The 18537-nt window shown below is 42.9% G+C and overlaps 1 protein-coding gene across 1 annotated transcript; it reads left to right on the top strand.

Moving 5' to 3' along the window:
• Window positions 1-14117: 14117 nt before the first annotated feature.
• On the top strand, window positions 14118-16125 carry LOC122012303 (protein IQ-domain 26-like). Its single transcript, XM_042568795.1, has 4 exons — window positions 14118-14164; window positions 14572-15021; window positions 15300-15509; window positions 15581-16125. The coding sequence occupies exons 2-4, from the start codon at window positions 14611-14613 to the stop codon at window positions 16082-16084; spliced, it is 1125 nt and encodes a 374-aa protein (XP_042424729.1). The 5' UTR covers window positions 14118-14164; window positions 14572-14610; the 3' UTR covers window positions 16085-16125.
• Window positions 16126-18537: the final 2412 nt, after the last annotated feature.

The raw sequence follows: 18537 nt of genomic DNA, 5'->3' as shown, positions 1-18537 counted from the left end.
GTCAGAGAGGGCTCGATAGCTCGTTCTCAGGACCAGGTAGGGTTTAGGGCTGGGAGCTCTAAACCTGGATCGGTCTGGTGACCGATCCAGTGATACGCTGGTTGACTGATCGGTCTGGAGACCGATCAGAGACGAGGCCAACTCTCACACAGAGTTGGCTGATCGATCTGGGGACCGATCAGCCTAAGGCCTGATCGGTCCATAGATCGATCAGCACCATCCCAGACCGATCAGGATGTGTCCTGATCAGTCCAGAGAACCATGGATCGGTCTGCTGACCGATCCACAGCGATGTCGTTTGTATTCTGCTGTTTTTCTGCAACTTCTGATTTCTCTGAACTAACGATCTTCTGTGAGCTTTTTGAGTTACAGGTTGCTGGTATCATGACGATGCTTGAATTCAAATTAAGGTCTATTAGAGGAATAAGACAAAATGGTCTTTCTACTGAGCTTGGCTGCAAATGGTGCATTTGAAGCATCAACGGATACTGGCGATCTGGGTATATTCTGGCTGCAATCAGCTTGACTCCTTGGCATTGGTTCGAGCTCAGAAGACACCAGTGAAGACCATGGATGGTATTGGTGTGAGTTCAGAGGACCAGATGAGGAGGAGAAGTGATTGGCGACGCCTGAGTTGATCGCAGTGATTCGATATAGGTTGCAGCGATTCTATGCAGCTTGCAATGATTCGATGCAGGCAAACACAGTGAGAAAGTAGAATAAGAAGGAGAAAGAAGAGAGGTTTGCGGAAGGTTAAGGAAATACTCTCTGTCGACCAAAGCAAGGGCGTTGTGTGGTTGAGCTCTTGGCTGAGGAATCCTCCTGTCTTTGCGCGTTGTTTTCATTGTGGCTGAGAGTTCGTTTGTTCATTCCTTTAGCCACAAAGCTCTGTAAGTATGTGCTTCATTTCATATCATTTTCTGTGACTTTTGTGGAGAGGTTTCTCCACCGAGAAGGAGAAATACTTAGCCGGAATCTGTCCGGGGGTTGATCTACCGAAAGATCAAGGGATCGTCCACCTTACGGACACGCCGAGGAGTAGGGGCAAGTTATCCCCGAACCTCGTACATCATTGTGTTAGTGGTGTTTTGTTTTCTTCCTTGTATTAGTTTGTTTTTGCTTATTTCTGCTGTGCTAACAAAGTTCTGGAAGAAAATTTGTGTAAGTTTGCGAAGAGGCTATTCACACCCCCCCTCTCTAGCCATCCGAAGATCCTAACAGTAGTAACGGCCCGTCCAATTTGGATCAGAAGTGAGGTTAGCTGTCAATATAGAGGTCAAAGTTAAGATATTCAGTGCTAGGGAGTTAACGGGCTCACCCATAGTGATCAAGCGGAGGTCGACTATAATTGTCGATCGGGACAGGTAATGTCTGATTGGCAGATGACTTCTCTAAGTAGAACGCTATAGCTAGATTGTCAGACGCTTAGTACGGATCGAGAAACGAGATCGAAGCGCTTATCCGATGAGACAGTCTACTAGACTTAGTTACTGTAGGGAAAAGTAGCTAAAGTCGACCGAGTGAAGGGATCCCCAGCCGAGCGGCTACCCTACTCGGCCGAGCAAAGGAATTATTGACGTATCTCTTAGTATCCTTCTGGAAGATAGTGTCACCGACACAAGACATGGTCAACAGGCAGATCGTACGGCGGAAGCTCCCACTGTCTCATCAGGGATTTGCATGCCTTGTTAAGGTATAGTGTCAGAGATACTTTTCTAACATGTCCTTTCATAGGACCGTTGAGAAATTGTGCTTGTGCCTTGGAGAGCGTGCGCATTGTCCATCAGGGCACTATATAAAGGGGGTCCATGCATCGGTGGAGGGATGCGTTATCCACTATTCATGCTTGTGCTTGTTGTTGCTCTGTTTTCTTCCATCTTTCCGGTGATTGATTTAAGAATCGGAGGGCCAACATCAGGGACCCCTTCCTTGTCTCGGTACTAACATTTCATGTGTTGTAGAGCAGAGCGAATTCTACGCGCGGTCAACCCAGAAGCCACATCCCCAGCTATCCATCTCTACGATTTTCAGACAGGATCATATTGGCGTCATCTATGAGAAAGTATGATGCATCCGATACGTGAAGATGGAGGACGTTGGACAACTTACCACAGTGACTTTAACAAAGGAGGAGCTAGATATGCTGATACAAGCCTGAGTAGTAAAAATGATGGAGCAACAACAGTTGTAGGCGTTGTCCGAGTGCCAGGTACATGAGCCCGCAACATCAGCAGTGGGCCATCAGGCTGGATATAGGGACTGAGTTGAGCATGTATCCGTTCTGGGACATAATAAGAAGCCGACGGTACATATAGGGACTCACCCAATGTGACGATCCCCTTCCATCGGTCACTGTTCCATACTCCATCAGAGGAGCAGTGCCGAGCGGACAGGGAGCCAGGATCATCTTCGGATGACGCGCCGGTGTGGGATGCACGGAAAGGGGATGCACCACGGGATGATGATTCACTATAGAGGATCAACCGACAGTTTTCTTAGGGGATCCTGTATGGCCCCTACCCCGACATTACACCTCGCTGACGATTGGAGAATAAAACAGAACGGCAGATCCGGACGACCACCTGGTGAATTTCGATAACGCGGCCACGCTCCATTAGTACATCGATGGGGTGAAGTGCTGGGTCTTCCTCACCACCATTTCCGGATAAGCGCAACGTTGGTTCAGACGTTTGTCGATAGGATCAATTCATAGTTTTAAATATTTCCGAGCGGCGTTCTTGCACCACTTTGCCAGTAGTCACCTCTACCAGAAGACAAGTGTTAATATGTTCGTGCTAAAGCAGGGGCCTAAGGAGGCACTTAGGGCCTACATTAAGCGGTTCAACCAGGTGACCATGGATATTCCATTGGTATCCTTGGAGATATTGGTAAATGCCTTCTTTCAGGGGTTTATTGAAGGGGAATTCTTCCGCTCTCTCATCTGTAGACCGCCAAAAGACTTCGACCACCTACTCAGGAGGGCCACAGAATACATAAATGTTAGAGTGTATACTAAAAGCCTAGCTTTTGTATAAACATTTATTTAGAAATAAAGAATCACAATGGTCAAATATCTACATTTATTTGTTAAATGTAATTCGTTCAATTAATTTATATAGTAGATAACATGGTATGTGGTGTCACACACAGAAGATCATGTTGTCGGTTCTTTATAAATTATAAACAGTTGCTCGTGACTAAAATAGAAAGGAACAAACTGTTGAAAGGTCATAGTGTAATTAGGTATTAGTTTATCTTAACTATATAATTACACTAGTACACTTAGAGTGTATTGAGTTGGACCATTAGAGGTCATTTCTTTTTATACTGACTTTATAAAGAAACAAAGACCTCAGTTATTATGGAAGTGTGTGCTCTTAATCCTAATATAATAACAAGCATATATATTTGATATTTATTTCTTTAATTTATCAATGGGTGAGATTTAGTTCAATAAATCAATAAGCCCGATAAGTTGGGAAATGATATCACTTATAGTGTGTGTTCTTGATTATAGAAGGAAACTGTGTCCTAGTGATCTAGGTTGATAATGTCCCCAAGAGAAGCTCATAAGGATTGTCATGTTAAACCCTGCAGGTGGACTTAGTCCGACATGACGATAAGGTTGAGTGGTACTACTCTTGGAACTAGATATTAATTAAGTGAGTTGTTAGTAACTCATTTAATTAATAGACATCTGATATCTTAAACACAGGGAGACTAACACTCTCATAATAAGAAGGAGCCCAAAATGTAATTTGGGATTGGTGCGGTAGTTCAATAATAATTCTTTAGTGGAATGAATTATCATCAGGAGACCATAACCAATTCCTCCTCTCGGTCCATATCGTAGTCTCTTGTATATATAGATTTATACCCACCACATACCCACCTTCTTACCCACTCTTTGGTGGCCGGCCAAGCTAGTTTGGAACCCAAGCTAGGGCTGGCCAAGACCCAAAGGTTGAGCCAAGTTGGTGGCCGGCCAATGCTTGGAGTCCAAGCATGATGTGGCCGGCCACATCATATTAAAAAGGATTTTATTTATAAATTTTTCTTATGTGGATTCCATGGTTTTAAAAGAGAGTTTAAAATTTAAATCTTTCCTTTTATAGCTTTCTACAAAAGATTAAGAAAAGATTTGAAATCTTTCCTTATTTGTAGATTGAAAGGTAGATTTTAATTTTGAGAAAACTTTTCTATTTTAACCATGTTCATGATTTGAAAGAGAGTTTAAAAATTAAATATTCTCTTTTATAAGTTTTTACAAAAGATTAAGAAAAGATTTGATATTTTTCCTTATTTGTAGATTGAAAGGAGATTTTATTTTTTAGAAATAACTTTCCTTTTTGGAAATCATCCACATGTTTAAAAGAAAGATTTTAATTTATAAAATTTCCTTTTTATAATCCACCATGAAGGGAAAAATTATTGGAGAAATTTTATAAATTTTCGGAGATAAATTAGGAAGTTTTAATTCTTGTGTTAATTAAAACTCTCCTTGTTTTGGATATTAGTGGCCGACCATAATGTTTAATGAGAAGAAAATTATTTTTAATTAAATAAATTTTCCTTTTCATGGCACAAGAATTAAGGAAGTTTTTTATTTAAATTTCCTTATTTGCCAAGACCAAAGATTATAAAAGAGGGGGTAGAGGTGTCTTCATGGCTAACGACGACTCTATTCTTTTTCTTCCTTTTTTTTTCTCCTTGGTGTGGCCGGCCCTAGAGGTTCTCCTTCTCCTCTTCTCTTCTTCTTTAGTGGCCAGTTTCATCTTCTCTTGGAGCTCTTGATGGTGGTCGGTTCAAGCTAGGAGAAGAAGGAGAGAAAGGAGGTTTTGTTTCTTGCATCCCTTGGAGCTTGGTGGTGGTGGCTGGACCTCTACTTCTCTTGGAGAATTATGGTGGCCGAATCTTGCTTGGAGAAGAAGGTGGCTTAGGTGGATTCTCATCTCCGTAGATCATTGCCCACACAACGTCCGGGATAAGAAGAGGAATACGGTAGAAGATCAAGAGGTTATTTTTTCTTACAAAGAAAGGTATAACTAGTAATTATTTTCCACATCATACTATTTTTTTTTGTATAGTTATTTTTGGAAATACCAAACACAAGAGGCATATGATTCTAGAGTTTTCGAATTTGTTTTGAATTTGTGTTTCTTTTGTTTTATTTTTCGAATTTGTGATTCGATTGTTCTTTTTGGTTAACCTAGAGTTATTTAAGGAAATTAAATATTAGCTTTCCTTAAAAGGCTTTATCTAGGCGGTGGTGGTTGCTCTCATATCCAAGAAGGCCATGTGCCTCACCATGCAGTCTTGGAAGCCAATTTTAAAAATTAATATTTAATGAAATTAATAACATAGGTGGATTTGAATCAATAGTGTTAAGTTCCGCTTGCAATTCAAATATAAACCATTAAGAACAAATAAGTTAAATTTAGAATCAATGATGTTAAGTTCCGTCTGTGATTCCTAATTTAACTTTTAAAGAACATAATAGGTTATTTAAGGAAAGGTTCGACACTTGTACAAAATTTTTGTACAGTGGAGCCGGTACGATTTTCCTAGGACTAACCAACAATAAATGTGAAGGAAGCCCAAGTAGCACAGAGGAAGGAAGCACCTGCTGAGCATACTGCTCCCACGGAAGGGCGGTCGACCACCAATCATCAACCGCTGAAAGGCCCCTGATCAGGAGCAGCACAACCACCCTAGGAGCCAAGAACACATGTTGTGCAACTTGTAGCAGCAAGTCGCCCAAAAGCTGCAAAAGGCAAGTCATGGACACTATTATTTTGCTCCTTCCATTAGTTGACGACGCACAACATGCGCGACTGCTATGACTTGACATCAATTTCAAGTAGACTGACTCCACGAGGATACCACCGTCGGTCACCATCTCTCGATCGACATCATCGACATCGATCAACCGAGTGACAGGATGAAGACAGACTGACTGACAAACAGCGCCATCGTTAGCCTCAAAGAAGAAATAACACAAGTCCGGTTGGAGCTTTTGCTGAACGAAATAGACCTTTGGCTCGACAGGAATAAAATCGGAGCAATGCCGCTCAAGGTGAAATTGGAATTATCGCCAGTGGGCCGACCGACGATGATTCCAACCGAGCAAGAAAGGTGCATGCCCGGCGGCTAGAGATATATGTTGTTGGATGCAACAAGGAGAAGGAGGTAGCACTCGAGATCATCTTCAACCCCTGAGACTTAGAGGGAGTGGAGATCCCTTATAACGATGCCTTGATTATCCGAGCGGTAATTGCCAACTATACCATTCACCAAACTTTTATTGATACAGGCGACTCGATGAAAATAATCTTCAAGAAGGCGTTCGATCAGTTGCAAATCGACCTAAGTGAACTGTAGCCCATGATGACCCCACTCTACGGGTTTATAGGCAATGAATTATTGCCGATCAGACAGGCTCGGCTAGCCATATCGTTTGGAGAAGAACCTCTCAAGAGGATTAGAACTACAAACTTCATTGTGGTGAATGTGTCGTCCACCTACAATGTCATATTGGGCCGACCGGCCCTGAATGACTTCCGAGTGGTGGTGTCCACCTTCTGCCAGAAAATCAAATTTTCGATGGACAACAAGGTGGGTGAAGTTAAAGATGACTAGTTGGTTGCTCGGCGGTGCTACGTCGAGATGGTCAAATCCGAAGCAAGAGCCACATGGAAGATCTCATGTTTGGAAGTGAACATCATCATGGAACCTCCCGCGCTGGTTTATGAGGAAAAGGAGGAGGTTCAAATCCATCCAACCCGGTCGGAAGCCACTACATTTGTTACCGCCGACCTGATAGAGGACAAGAAGGTAGAGCTGGTCGCCTGCATTAGGCGAAACCATGATGTGTTCGCCTAGTCGACACATGAGCTCCCTGACATCTTGCCAAGTGTGGCTCAACACGAGCTTCATATCCGACCAGACTCTTGGCCGGTGAAATAGAGGAAGAGGGACTTCAACTTGGAGCAGAACCAATTATCCAAGCGGAGATTGAAAAGTTGTTGGAAGTAGGTCACATCCGTGAGGTACAATTCCCAAGCTGGTTGGCCAACGTTGTTCTGGTCTCCAAACCGGGTAATAAGTGGCTAGTCTGCATCTACTTCCGTGATCTGAATAAGGTCAGACGAAAAGACTTTTATTCCCTACATCGGATAGACCAAATGGTGGACTCCACGGCGGGTTGCTAGATGATATGCATGCTTGACGCATATCAAGGTTACCACCAAGTGCCGTTCACTTGGGAAATCAAGAGAAGATCAGCTTCATCACGGCACATGCCCGCTAATTAGTAAGAGAATCGGACCCAGACCCCAGCCCGAGCTCAATAGGATCATCCCCCGACACGACAAGAGAAAGATTGTAATAATGCCACTCGGGGGGTATTAACATGATCGCAAGAGGCCCAACCGACAAAGATTCTAACTGGGTGAGAAAGCCACACGCCCGCCAATCAAAGATCCACGCGTTCGATTGTAGCTAGGAGCAAGCACAAGGGACCAAGATTAGCTTTGGGCTCGAGAATCTAGAAGGGGTAAAAGTTCCCTATGATGATTCTTTAATAATTAAGGTTATTATAGCTAATTATAGCATACTTCACATTTTTGTTTACACAGGCAGTTCGATCAACATTATCTTTAAAGATGCATTCGAGCAACTACAGATTGATAAGGGCGAGCTTCAGCCCATGATAACGTCTCTGTATGGATTCACAGGCAATGAAGTTCAGCCGCTTAGACCAATAAAGTTGGTCATCTCCTCAAGGGAGGAGTCCCTGATAAGGGCGCGCTGATCAACCTTCATAGTGGTGGATGCACCCTCAGCATATAACGTAATTTTAGGCTGACCGGCCTTAAATGATTTCTGAGCGGTTGTATCAATGTTTTTCCATAAAATCAAATTCCTCATGGATGATCAAGTCGAGGAAGTCAAAGGAAACCAACTGGTGGCACGTACATGCTATGCTAATATCATCAAAACTGAGGCTCGAGCATTACTAAAAGAGCTGACATATGGAAGTGGACGCGGTGCTGGAAGTGCCATTGAACTCGAGAGTACGCCTGTAATAAATTAGTGTATCATGTTAAAAATTTGCACTTAATGAAAATGCAGGTGAGTTTATCTAAAAAAACCCCATCTTCCATACTCCCGAGCCATTCAATCGGGTTATAAGAGAGCATGCTCTCTTTTCATATCCCAGACTCTTGAGCCATTCGGCCGGGTTATCAGCAAGTATACTCTCACACCATGTCCCAGACTCTCGAGTCATTCGGTTGGGTTATAAGTGAGCATGCTCTCGAACTATGTCCCAAACTCCTGAGTCGTCCATCGAGTTATAAGTGAGCATGCTCTCGTGCTATGTTCCAGACTCCTGAGCCATTCGACAGAGTTATAAGTAAGTATGCTTTCGTACCATGTCCTAGATGCACAAGCCATCCAACTAGGTTATTGTAGGATCGAAAAGAATTTAGATATCTCCACAATAATTGTATGATATTATCCACTTTGAGCCTAAGCCCTCATGGTTTTACTCTTGGGCTCTACCGAAAAGGCCTCATGCCAATAAAGATATCTTTCTGTTTATAAACTCATGATCATTCTCATGTGTTTTCAATGTGGTACTATATTTGTAACCTTGCAACACCAACAATCCCCCCTTAAACAAAGGACCACAGGCTTCCCATGTCCGATTCTTGACCCACCAAGTCTTCCTGCCTCTCAGTCCACCCGACCTATTAGGACTTTCTTGCTTAGCCGCAACTAGGACTTCATGCCTGGTGTCTAGTCCTCTTGATCCGAATATAGGAGCCTCCACTTTCTTTGTTTGAGGTTAATATTGTACCCACATGGCTCAATCAGACCATAACTCTTCTGCATAATCGGCGGTTAAACCTTCTGACAGTCCGGGCTCTGATATCAATTGTAGGATCGAAAAGAATTTAGATATCTCCACAATTACATGATATTGTCCACTTTGGGCCTAAGCCCTAATGGTTTTGCTCTTGGGCTCTACTCAAAAGGCCTCATGCCAATGAAGATATCTTTCTCTTTATAAACTCATGATCTTTTCCATGTGTTTTCAATATTTGCAATCTTGCAATACCAACAGTTATAAGTGAGTATGCTCTTACACCATATTCCAGACTCCTAAGCCGTTCGACCAAGTTATAAGTGAGCACGCTCTCACAACATGTCCCAGACTCTCGAGTCATTCGACCAGGATATAAGCGAACATACTCTCACGTCATGTCCTAGACTCCTGAACCGTTCGACCAGGATATAAGCAAGCATGCTCTCACACCATATCCCAGATTCTTGAGTTAATCAACCTGGTTATAAGTGAGCATGCTTTCATACCATGTCCCAAACTCTTGAGTCGTTCGACCGAGTTATAAGTGAGCATGCTCTCGTGCTATGTTCTAGACTCTCGAGCCGTCCGACTGAGTTATAAGTGAGCATGTTCTTCCATCATATCCCAGATTCCCAAGACGTCCGATCGAGTAATAAGCGAGCATACTCTCATGCCATGTTCTAGACTCCCAAGTCATCCGACTAGGTTATATGAGAGCATGCTCTCTCGCCTATATGCTCTAGACTCCCGAGCCGTTCGATTGAGTTATAAGCGAGCTTGCTCTTGCATGTATCTTATTCCTATTCCATCCAACTTAATTTCTTACTCGACTCAGTTAGGTCATTTGGAAAATAGAGAAATTATTTTGCCCAGCTTAATTACATCAATTGATCAAATTATTAATGGGATGGTCCACGTGTCTAAATATTGAACTCCTGCTCCATTCGAAATAATTTTTCCCCCAGTCTTATTATTACTCCCGGCTTAATTATTCCGCTCGATGTAATTATCCCGCCTAGCCTATTATTCAGCTCGGTTTAATTATGATTGTGATAACTTACATGCCTAACCTTTAGATCTTCATATTATTGGATATTTCCTATAGGGAAGCATTCATTCGGATTTCATCTTATAAAGGAGGTATCAACAAATTGTAAAAAGGCACAAAGACAAGTATGATTTAATAACCGTCAATACATATGTTGAATTTAAGTTCCATTTACTCCCTTCAGCAATTACAAGGCGCAAAGACAAGCATGTTATACATTCAATCGAGTTTACTTAAGATATCTTTTGAGAGCTCTTTTAAGAGTCATTGATGATCTATGAAGCATTTGTGTAGTTCTGCAGATCAGTAAGCACCCTCTCATAGTTATTGGACTGCTCCTTATGCTCAAGAGGCATCCTAGAGGTCCAAGCGGCAAATTTTAGGCCGAATTCTTGAGATTCAAGATAGGCTTTCCACCTAATCTCAAAATGCTTGTCCTCTCCGGCCTTGTAAGATGCCAATTCAGACTTAGCGGACTCTAATTCAGCCTACATTGATTCCAGTTGGACTTCCTGTGTATCTAAGTTATACTGTTGCTCCATGATCAGCATATCTTTATTTGACAGTTCTTCGATGTTCTCAACTGATCCCGAAGCACGAGTAACCTTAAGCTCCTTTAGCAGGGAAATTTTTATGCCAAATCGGAGATTGCCTTGGTTCTTATTGTACGCTCTGCTAGGAACTTGGTTTCGCTGGTTTGCAACAAGATTTCTAATTTTCTTTTTTCCGCCTATTGAGAACTCACCAGCTATTGAGAATCTCTCATGGTCTTCTTCATATCTGATAGTAGCCTGACCTGGAAGCTCACTTCTTTCTACAGATTGGTCACCTAGCTCAGTACTCAGATTGGACGCGTGCCCGGAACACTAGCCATTGGCGGTGCCAAACAAGCAAATGATGAAGATTTATATGTTAGATTGGCTGACCTAGATGTCTGCGTGGAGGTGGAAGGTGTAGAAGCAAGATTGGTCAACCTTAAAATAATAGGCCCGACCAGGACGGTTAGTGATAATCGGGCTTTTTCCTCAAGCAACAAGAGAAAAGGTTGTAGCAGCAACAGTCCGCTTGGTCCTAAGTCACTCGGATGAAGTTGGAGCATTCATTCTATGCCTTTTATGCCTAAAGGTAAGGAGAATATCTAAGTCCAAAGATTCAGAGGTGGCCATAGGTAATTGAGTGCGGCCGAAAGATGAAGATGTCTGCTCAGTCTCACGCTTCTTCAAGATTGCTTGGCCTAGTTGGTTCAATGTGTTTTCATTTATCGGGTCATTCTTTGAGAGGAATGCCTTCGAGATAGTTTCTGCTATAAATATAAAGAATGTTAAACACAAGAAAGTAAAGAAGGAGTTTCATTTAGAACCAAGGGGAAAAGGGGATATTTCTTAACAAAGGAGGAGTTCAACTCAATTTTGATAGAACTCAACCCAAAGATATGTAACAACTCTTGGAGTAGCCCAAAAATATCAAACTTCAGGCCGGTCAATTTCTCTATGACTAGGTGAAGGGATGAATCCGTGCTAAGGTTATTCAATGTTGACGTGGGGGGAGGGGGGGCAGACGTTGTTGCCAAGATGTTGGCCAAGATATGCGGGTGGGAAGTCGAATGAAGAAATATTTGTCCCTCCACTCGCTTTGAGAAGGGATTCTATTGAATAGGGGAAGGTGGACGTAATGAGTTATCTCATAAATAAAAGAGGGGATTGGAAAGTGCAAATCAGCTAAGACTTGATGTTTAAAGAAAATGATATAGCCGAGGGAGGGGGGTGATCATGATGATTTTGGGGGGCGGAATACGGATACTATAATTTTTGGAGATTTCATATTGCAGGCAGAGCACTTCTTGATCGCAATTATTTAAATTGGAGCGGGTAATGGTATACCAAGGAGCAAAAGATTCTTGAACTATGAGGAAAATAGAGGAAGATCGAGGGAGGAATTTACTAGCATTGGTTACAGAAGGTTGTTGATGGAGATCGTTGGAGAAAAGGTCAGAGAAGATGAAGCGTAAGTGATTGGTTTCCTCATCACTTAGGGTTTTTAAACAGAAGTTATGAGCTACTTTCCAGTTTCAACCGTTCAATCAAAACTGCCTAATCATTAGTAATCATTGGATTGCAAAAAAAGGGAGTGTCGTTGGTCTATACGAAAAGACGTACGTCAGCTGTTGCTTCAAAAAATGAGGTAGTGGGATGCGTGGAGCTTACCCATAAATAAACATTTATGATGAATAAGACAACCGCATCATTACTTTGAAAAATACCTTCCCACGTATTCTTAGCGCATTACTTGGTTTGTCAAATGTCTGACATGCATCTTTCCAAGATAAATTTTGATCGCAATATTTAAAGTGCGAGTGGGAATATGACTGGACAGTAGGATCAAAAGCATGCCCAGTCGGTCGGACCAATAAGTTGGGCGATCGATCTTAGATAAGATTTAGGTCCAGTCAGTCGGCTACAAGCCTCTTTCAACTATACTTAAAGGGGAGGCTAGTGATACACGATGTTACGAGTGGACCCAGAGGTGATGTGGAAGTCAAAGTCAAGGTGAGGTGACAGCCAAGACGTCACCTTCATCAGGGCATAACCTCTCACTCAACGTAAGTCTTTCAGTATAAGGATGACCGACCTAAGAGACGGTCGTACTTGAAGGATCTAGTGCTCCACTTGTGAGAAACTGGTCGGCTCAATGGCCGGTTATAATTATTATCCACACAACATAACTCTGTTATATATCCGATGGGCCCAAAGGTCTGTCAGGTGTATCTAAGTTGAGTGTTCACACTTAATATATGGTCGAATATACAGCTGAACGCCCCTGAAGTCAGGTGGGTTTAATAGGCCTATCTCTCAATTCAGCACCAAGACATATAGGCTAAATCCGAATGATCCTGAAGTTGAAGGGGGAGGGGGGCTTAGGACTCCAGGACTCAGTTTTCCACTTCTACAATATTACTTTTAGATTACAGATGTCGTCCTATAGCGCAGTACAACCTTCAGTATAAATCAGACCGTCACAAGGCCGGTTGTACAATGAATCCGAGTGCTTTGTTATCCAATAGTTAGTCTCCTATCATACGACCGATCGGTCCTAGACCTGCCGGACTTGCGAGACTTGGCTCCTCATTACTTATCAGATCTTCAGCATGAGCCTACAAGTATATTGTTGACTGAACTTATGGGATTCACCTCCCCTTTCAAAGGTACAGTACTCCTATTTATAAGTTTGATCAGGTTTACGAAGCACTGTTCCCATTTCGTATATGAATACTCGAGACAATATGCATAAGGTTATTCTCATTACAAAGTCGGTGGGACATAGAGACGGTCGAGATACCACGTTCATCCATGTATCCGGCCAGGCTATATTCCAGGAGAATGCTCAAAGGCAAAGCGCATAAGGTAATTCTCATTGCAAAGTCGGTCAGACATAGAAATGGTCAGGATATCCCGTTCATCCAAGTATTCGGTCGGACTGTATTTCAGAAGATGACATTGTTCGGGAAACACAATAGATTATCAGAATAACAACTATCTGTTAGAGAATATTCTTCGGTTACAATAAATGCATTCAATGGAACCTTCTTACGAAGATGATTATACAACTTCTATTATTATTTTAGAGATTACATGAAACTATTCATATATGTATAATAGAAGATTCTTCGAAAGATAACTATACAAATTTAAGATTGTACACTTTTCATTATTCGACATCTTTTGACACCTAATATTTTTTATTACCTCATTATTATAGAGTTATTAGAGGTGATAAAAAAACGATCCTCTCCACTAACAAGGTACGCATCAAATGTTATCGTTTCTTCTTAGTAAAATCTTCTTCAAATCAACAGTTATGCCACCTTTTCTATCGTGTCATTTCCACAGTTTTCATAGGATCATCTACAAATCATGCCGTTCTCGTCGAGAAAAACAAGTGAGTTTTTTCTTCTTCCCTAAACTCTGGCTTGTATTCATATATCCTTTTAATACTTGCTGGACAGCAAATACAAAATCACTTTTTATTGGGACAAATGAACAAAGTAGTAAATGGAGAATCTGCATGAACCTGCATCCGTAATCAATGCAGAGTTCATGGCGATTCACGAGACTGTCAGCAGCATCCATGAAAGAAACCATATAACAGAGTTTTTTAAAAAATATATATATATAACACAGTTTATATATACATGGATTTGGGATATGTGGGGATTTGAAGATGTTTGAGCTTTTTGAATTCTCGAGGTTGGTTTCCACTGCTCCTTGTTCTTCGTGCATTGATCCTGTCTTACTTTTCATGCTTTCGGTTTCGGTTACGTCACGTAGTGTAAATGTAGAGATCGCAAGGGACAAATTTGATCCCTCCTCTTCTTCTTGTCTTATTAATCGTAAGAAAAAGTCCAACCTCATCAACATGTGAGATTGTTTCGTATCCTCTTTCTTCGATCTCGGATACTTGTGCAAATACGAGCCGTTTGTTTTCCCACTCGCCATGGATTGTCACTTCCAATTTAGAAAGCGGATAACAATAAAAAACAAAAAACCAAACACTTACTGCCTCTGTTATCGTTTGAATATCTACATCGTTATTCTGCTTGCTATTAATTGTTCCTCCCGCTTCACGTTGTGCAATTCACTCTGTTTTCGTGTAGGAAACATTGATCAGTGATTAGGTTTCCGGCCGAGGGGACATGGGACGGGCGGCGCGGTGGCTGTGGAATCTCGTAGGGGGCAGCAAAGTGAAGAAGAAAGAGCAGGATCACTGCTCCAGTTACGGTGGAGAGGAGCCGGCGGAGAAGAAAAGGTGGAGCTTTTGGAAGTCCCGTGAGTCCGGCGCCACCGAGGTGTCGCTGGGAGGTAACGCGGCCACCGCCGCTGCGATCGAAGCGGCCTGGTTCAAGTCGTTCCACTCAGTCAGCGAAAGGAAGCAGAGCAAGCACTCCATTGCCGTCTCAGAAGCTGCTACCGCCGTGGCTACGGAGGCTGCGGCGGTGGCAGTGCAGGCTGCCGCCGTGGCGATGCGTCTCTCCGTCCGGCAGAGAGGAAGCGGCGTGGAGCGGCGGGCGGCCGTCAAAATCCAATCGGCGTTCAGAGGCTACTTGGTAAGAAGAATTTGATATGCATGCCACTGTCGACTAATTGTATCAAAGACTGTTAATCCTAAAAGAATTTAGTATTCTCGTTCATCCCGTGACTCCCATTTATTGAGTACAGGCCGGGCATACCATTCTCATTCATGAAAATCTGATATATTTGTTACGATAAATTTATCGAATTCCATCTGTTCAGCGTTCTAAATGCTCTGCATTAAATGGTAGGAATCATAGGACTGTTCTCTCTGATTCAGCTCACATTTGGTTTGCATTCATCACCAATTTAGGCAAGGAAAGCACGCCGCGCTTTGAAATCGTTGGTGAAACTGCAAGCTCTCATCAGAGGCTATCTCGTCCGTAAGCAAGCAGCTTCAGCTCTTCACAGAATGCAATCTCTCCTCCGAGCTCAGGCCACCGTGCGAGCTCACAGAGCTCGCAACCTTCTCTTTAGAGACGAAATCTTTCGACTAATTGAAGTCCGTCCTCGGAGATCCTTCGTACGTTTTAGAATCATTAATTAAGGAGTTCAATTCAAATAGCCGGTCTCCTAATTTTCTAATGAGTACAGGAAAGGTGCCCCGATACCAAAAGCGAGCAGTTGCATGCAGTCCAAAGCCAGATCAGGTATTTTGAGAGATCAAGCCCTAAGATCATAGAGATCGACACGTGCCGGCCAAAGACTCGAGCTCCTTCCTCACCCATTCCTACCCCAATCTCTTTTCCCGACCGTCGCCACTTCCCGGAGAACGACGATTGGTGGATAGCCGACGGCGTGAAGTGCAGGGCGCTGGCGACGTCTAGGTGCGTTAGGGGTTCATCCCGGAGTGGGGCAGCAACGCCGGCGAGGAGCCTGAGCGGAGCGTGCTCGCCCAATTACATGGCCGACACGCACTCCTTCAAGGCCAAATCGAGGTCGTCGTCGTCGTCTTCTCAGACCAAACACTCTGCGGATGCAAGGCGGCGGCAGCCACTCGATGAGTTAAATGGAGGTAGATTGCAGTTTCTAGCTCAGGATGCTTTGAACTCCAAGCGAGCATCGGAGAGGGAAGTTTACTTGCGGAGAGTGTGGTAATTAAAATTAAGAGCAGTATGGAGAGTTCTTCTTCTCCTTGTTAACTTTCTGGTTTTTGTTTTTTGTTCCGTTCCGTTCCGTGCCGTTCTGTTCTGTGTGAAACAGCTTGCAATCATTTTACATATTCTGTAAAATCTTAGCGTTTTTCTTCTCTTTGGTGATTGATTTCAGTGTGCATGCCTCTTGCTTTAACCATTACAAGGGCAACCCAATTGAATTGTCGTCCTATCTCTATCTAGTGATTAGAAAAGTTTGCCATGCATGTATCCATGTCAGTAATTCGTATATATCATACACAAATTTTATTTGTTTTAAAGGAAAAAAAAAACACGCACTGGAGGAATTACGCAGATCTTCCAGCACCAGTTTGACAATTCATGGCTCCTTTTTCGTCCTGCTCGGGTTCCTCTTTATCCGCAAGCTTTTCTCAATCGGGAGGTGACGGGATCTAAGATGTCAACATGGATTAGTGTCGGGCTGGCTTTTTCTGGCACGGCACGCTTAAGTTAGTAACCGATGAGATAAGGATGATAGAAGAAGAATAACTTGGAAGAGTTATCTCTAACTCTTCGTTAATGAGAAGAAAAAGACCCTCGTACCTTCATGTTACCGTCATGGATGTTTATATAGCCACAATTAAGGGAATCTCCACGACATCCTCCTTCACGCTCCTTCCATTTTCCCACCTAGGTCAGTGTAGGAGTAGTTTTGATGGTTCATTATCGGGCGACCTATCGGTAGTTACCACGCAAGATGAAGGAGTTTCGAAGGGGCTCTTCCCTGCGCTTAGTATCTTTTCACCATTCTTCGGTCGCCACATGTTCTGAGGAAAGCCTTATGGAAATGGCCTCTAACGTTGCTTCTCTCAATGACCACCATGTAATAATATTTGACAGGTTAATAATGCGATATGGCTTTGTTAATTCATATGCGATATGGCTTTGACGAGTATTGAACATAGAATATTGTCCTCTCGGCCTTAATAAAAACATTGTCCTCTATGCATGCATCATATTGAATCATGAATATTTAAATGATAATCGAGTGTCATTTCACTACATCATAACCCCAAGAGCTTTACTAGCCTTAATAATGTGACAAAAGATGATTTGTTCACCTCAACATCCCTATCAATCTGTCCCTAGGCCAACATAGAGGAGTTAAATCATAAGTGACTACTAGTAATTAGTGTAGTGGTCAAAGTATGAGAAAGACATGTTCAGAGGTGTCAAGTTTTGACCCTATGACCTAATGTTACAACACCTTATACCTTAACCACCACACCACCCCGAGAGGATCATGCTAGCCTTAATAAGAACATTACCTTGTTGGTCTTAATAAGAATATTATCTTGCTGACCTAAAGAATATTATCCTATTGGTCTTAATAAGAGCATTATCATGTTGATTTCAATACGAACATTGCTCTACTTTATCTTGTCAATCTTAATAATGTGCTAAAAAAAGATGATTTGCTCGTCTAACACGTCCGTCAATTTGTCCCTACCAATCTGAATAAGAATATTATTTTACTGACCTTAATAAGAGTATTATCTAACGAACTTTAATAAAAATATTATCCTATTGACATTAATAAGTATATTGTCATGCTAATTGATCCCGTCCGGAAGCTGAATCGGATGAAGGTGGGCCTCGATGTACTGGAGGTTGACGGAAAGTCGCTGTGGCGTCCGATCTACCTGGCACCCTCCGAAAGGGTTCGCATGGGCGGATGACGAAGGGTGATGACCGGGATGATGATGCTAGGGCTCTGCGCACACTCAGACGAGCCCACGAGTCGTTAGAGACTAGAAACCAGAGTAAAAGTCCTCGGGTCAGGCCCTCCGACGCTCAAGTCAGGTACTTTTTCCCCAGAAGCACAGAGAAAGGACGAAAAGTAAAGACGAGTAAGAAAATGGCGAGTGAGCGTACCTGCGTAAGGGACAAAGCATCCCTTTTTATACCGCAACGGATTCTTCTGGAGTCTGATGGGTGTCAGGGAACGTCAGATGTCAGGCTTTGTCTAGTGGTGGGTGACACGTGCCATCTTCTTATAGGTCTAGGAAGGAATCAGAGTGCTGTAAATACCCGACCATTAGCATATTCTCTGGCAGGCAGTGATTATTCTCTGATAGGTGGTTACGATTCCTTAGACTAGTTGTCGCGTAGCGCCCGACCTCCTTCTTTTGTTTCCCTGCCCTGGTTCTTGGTATTTGCTGATCCCGACCTATATGCTATGCTTGTGGCGCAGGGCTAGAAGCCCGACCTTTATCCTTATCCATGTACCTTGTGCGACCAGGCTAGAATCCCCGACCTGTATCCTTGATCAGCCAATCCCTACCTGTACGCTACGTCCTATGCCACAGGGCTAGAAGCCAGACCTGTATCCTTGTCCATGTACCTTATGCGGCAAGGCTAGGATCCCCGACCTGTACGCTTGGTTGGCCGATCTCG

The sequence above is a fragment of the Zingiber officinale genome, chromosome 8A, assembly GCF_018446385.1.
Source record: "Zingiber officinale cultivar Zhangliang chromosome 8A, Zo_v1.1, whole genome shotgun sequence".
In the NCBI taxonomy this organism is placed as follows: domain Eukaryota; kingdom Viridiplantae; phylum Streptophyta; class Magnoliopsida; order Zingiberales; family Zingiberaceae; genus Zingiber; species Zingiber officinale.
The sequence above is the reverse complement of the archived record's forward strand: the minus strand, read 5'-3'. Positions and strand labels throughout refer to the sequence as shown.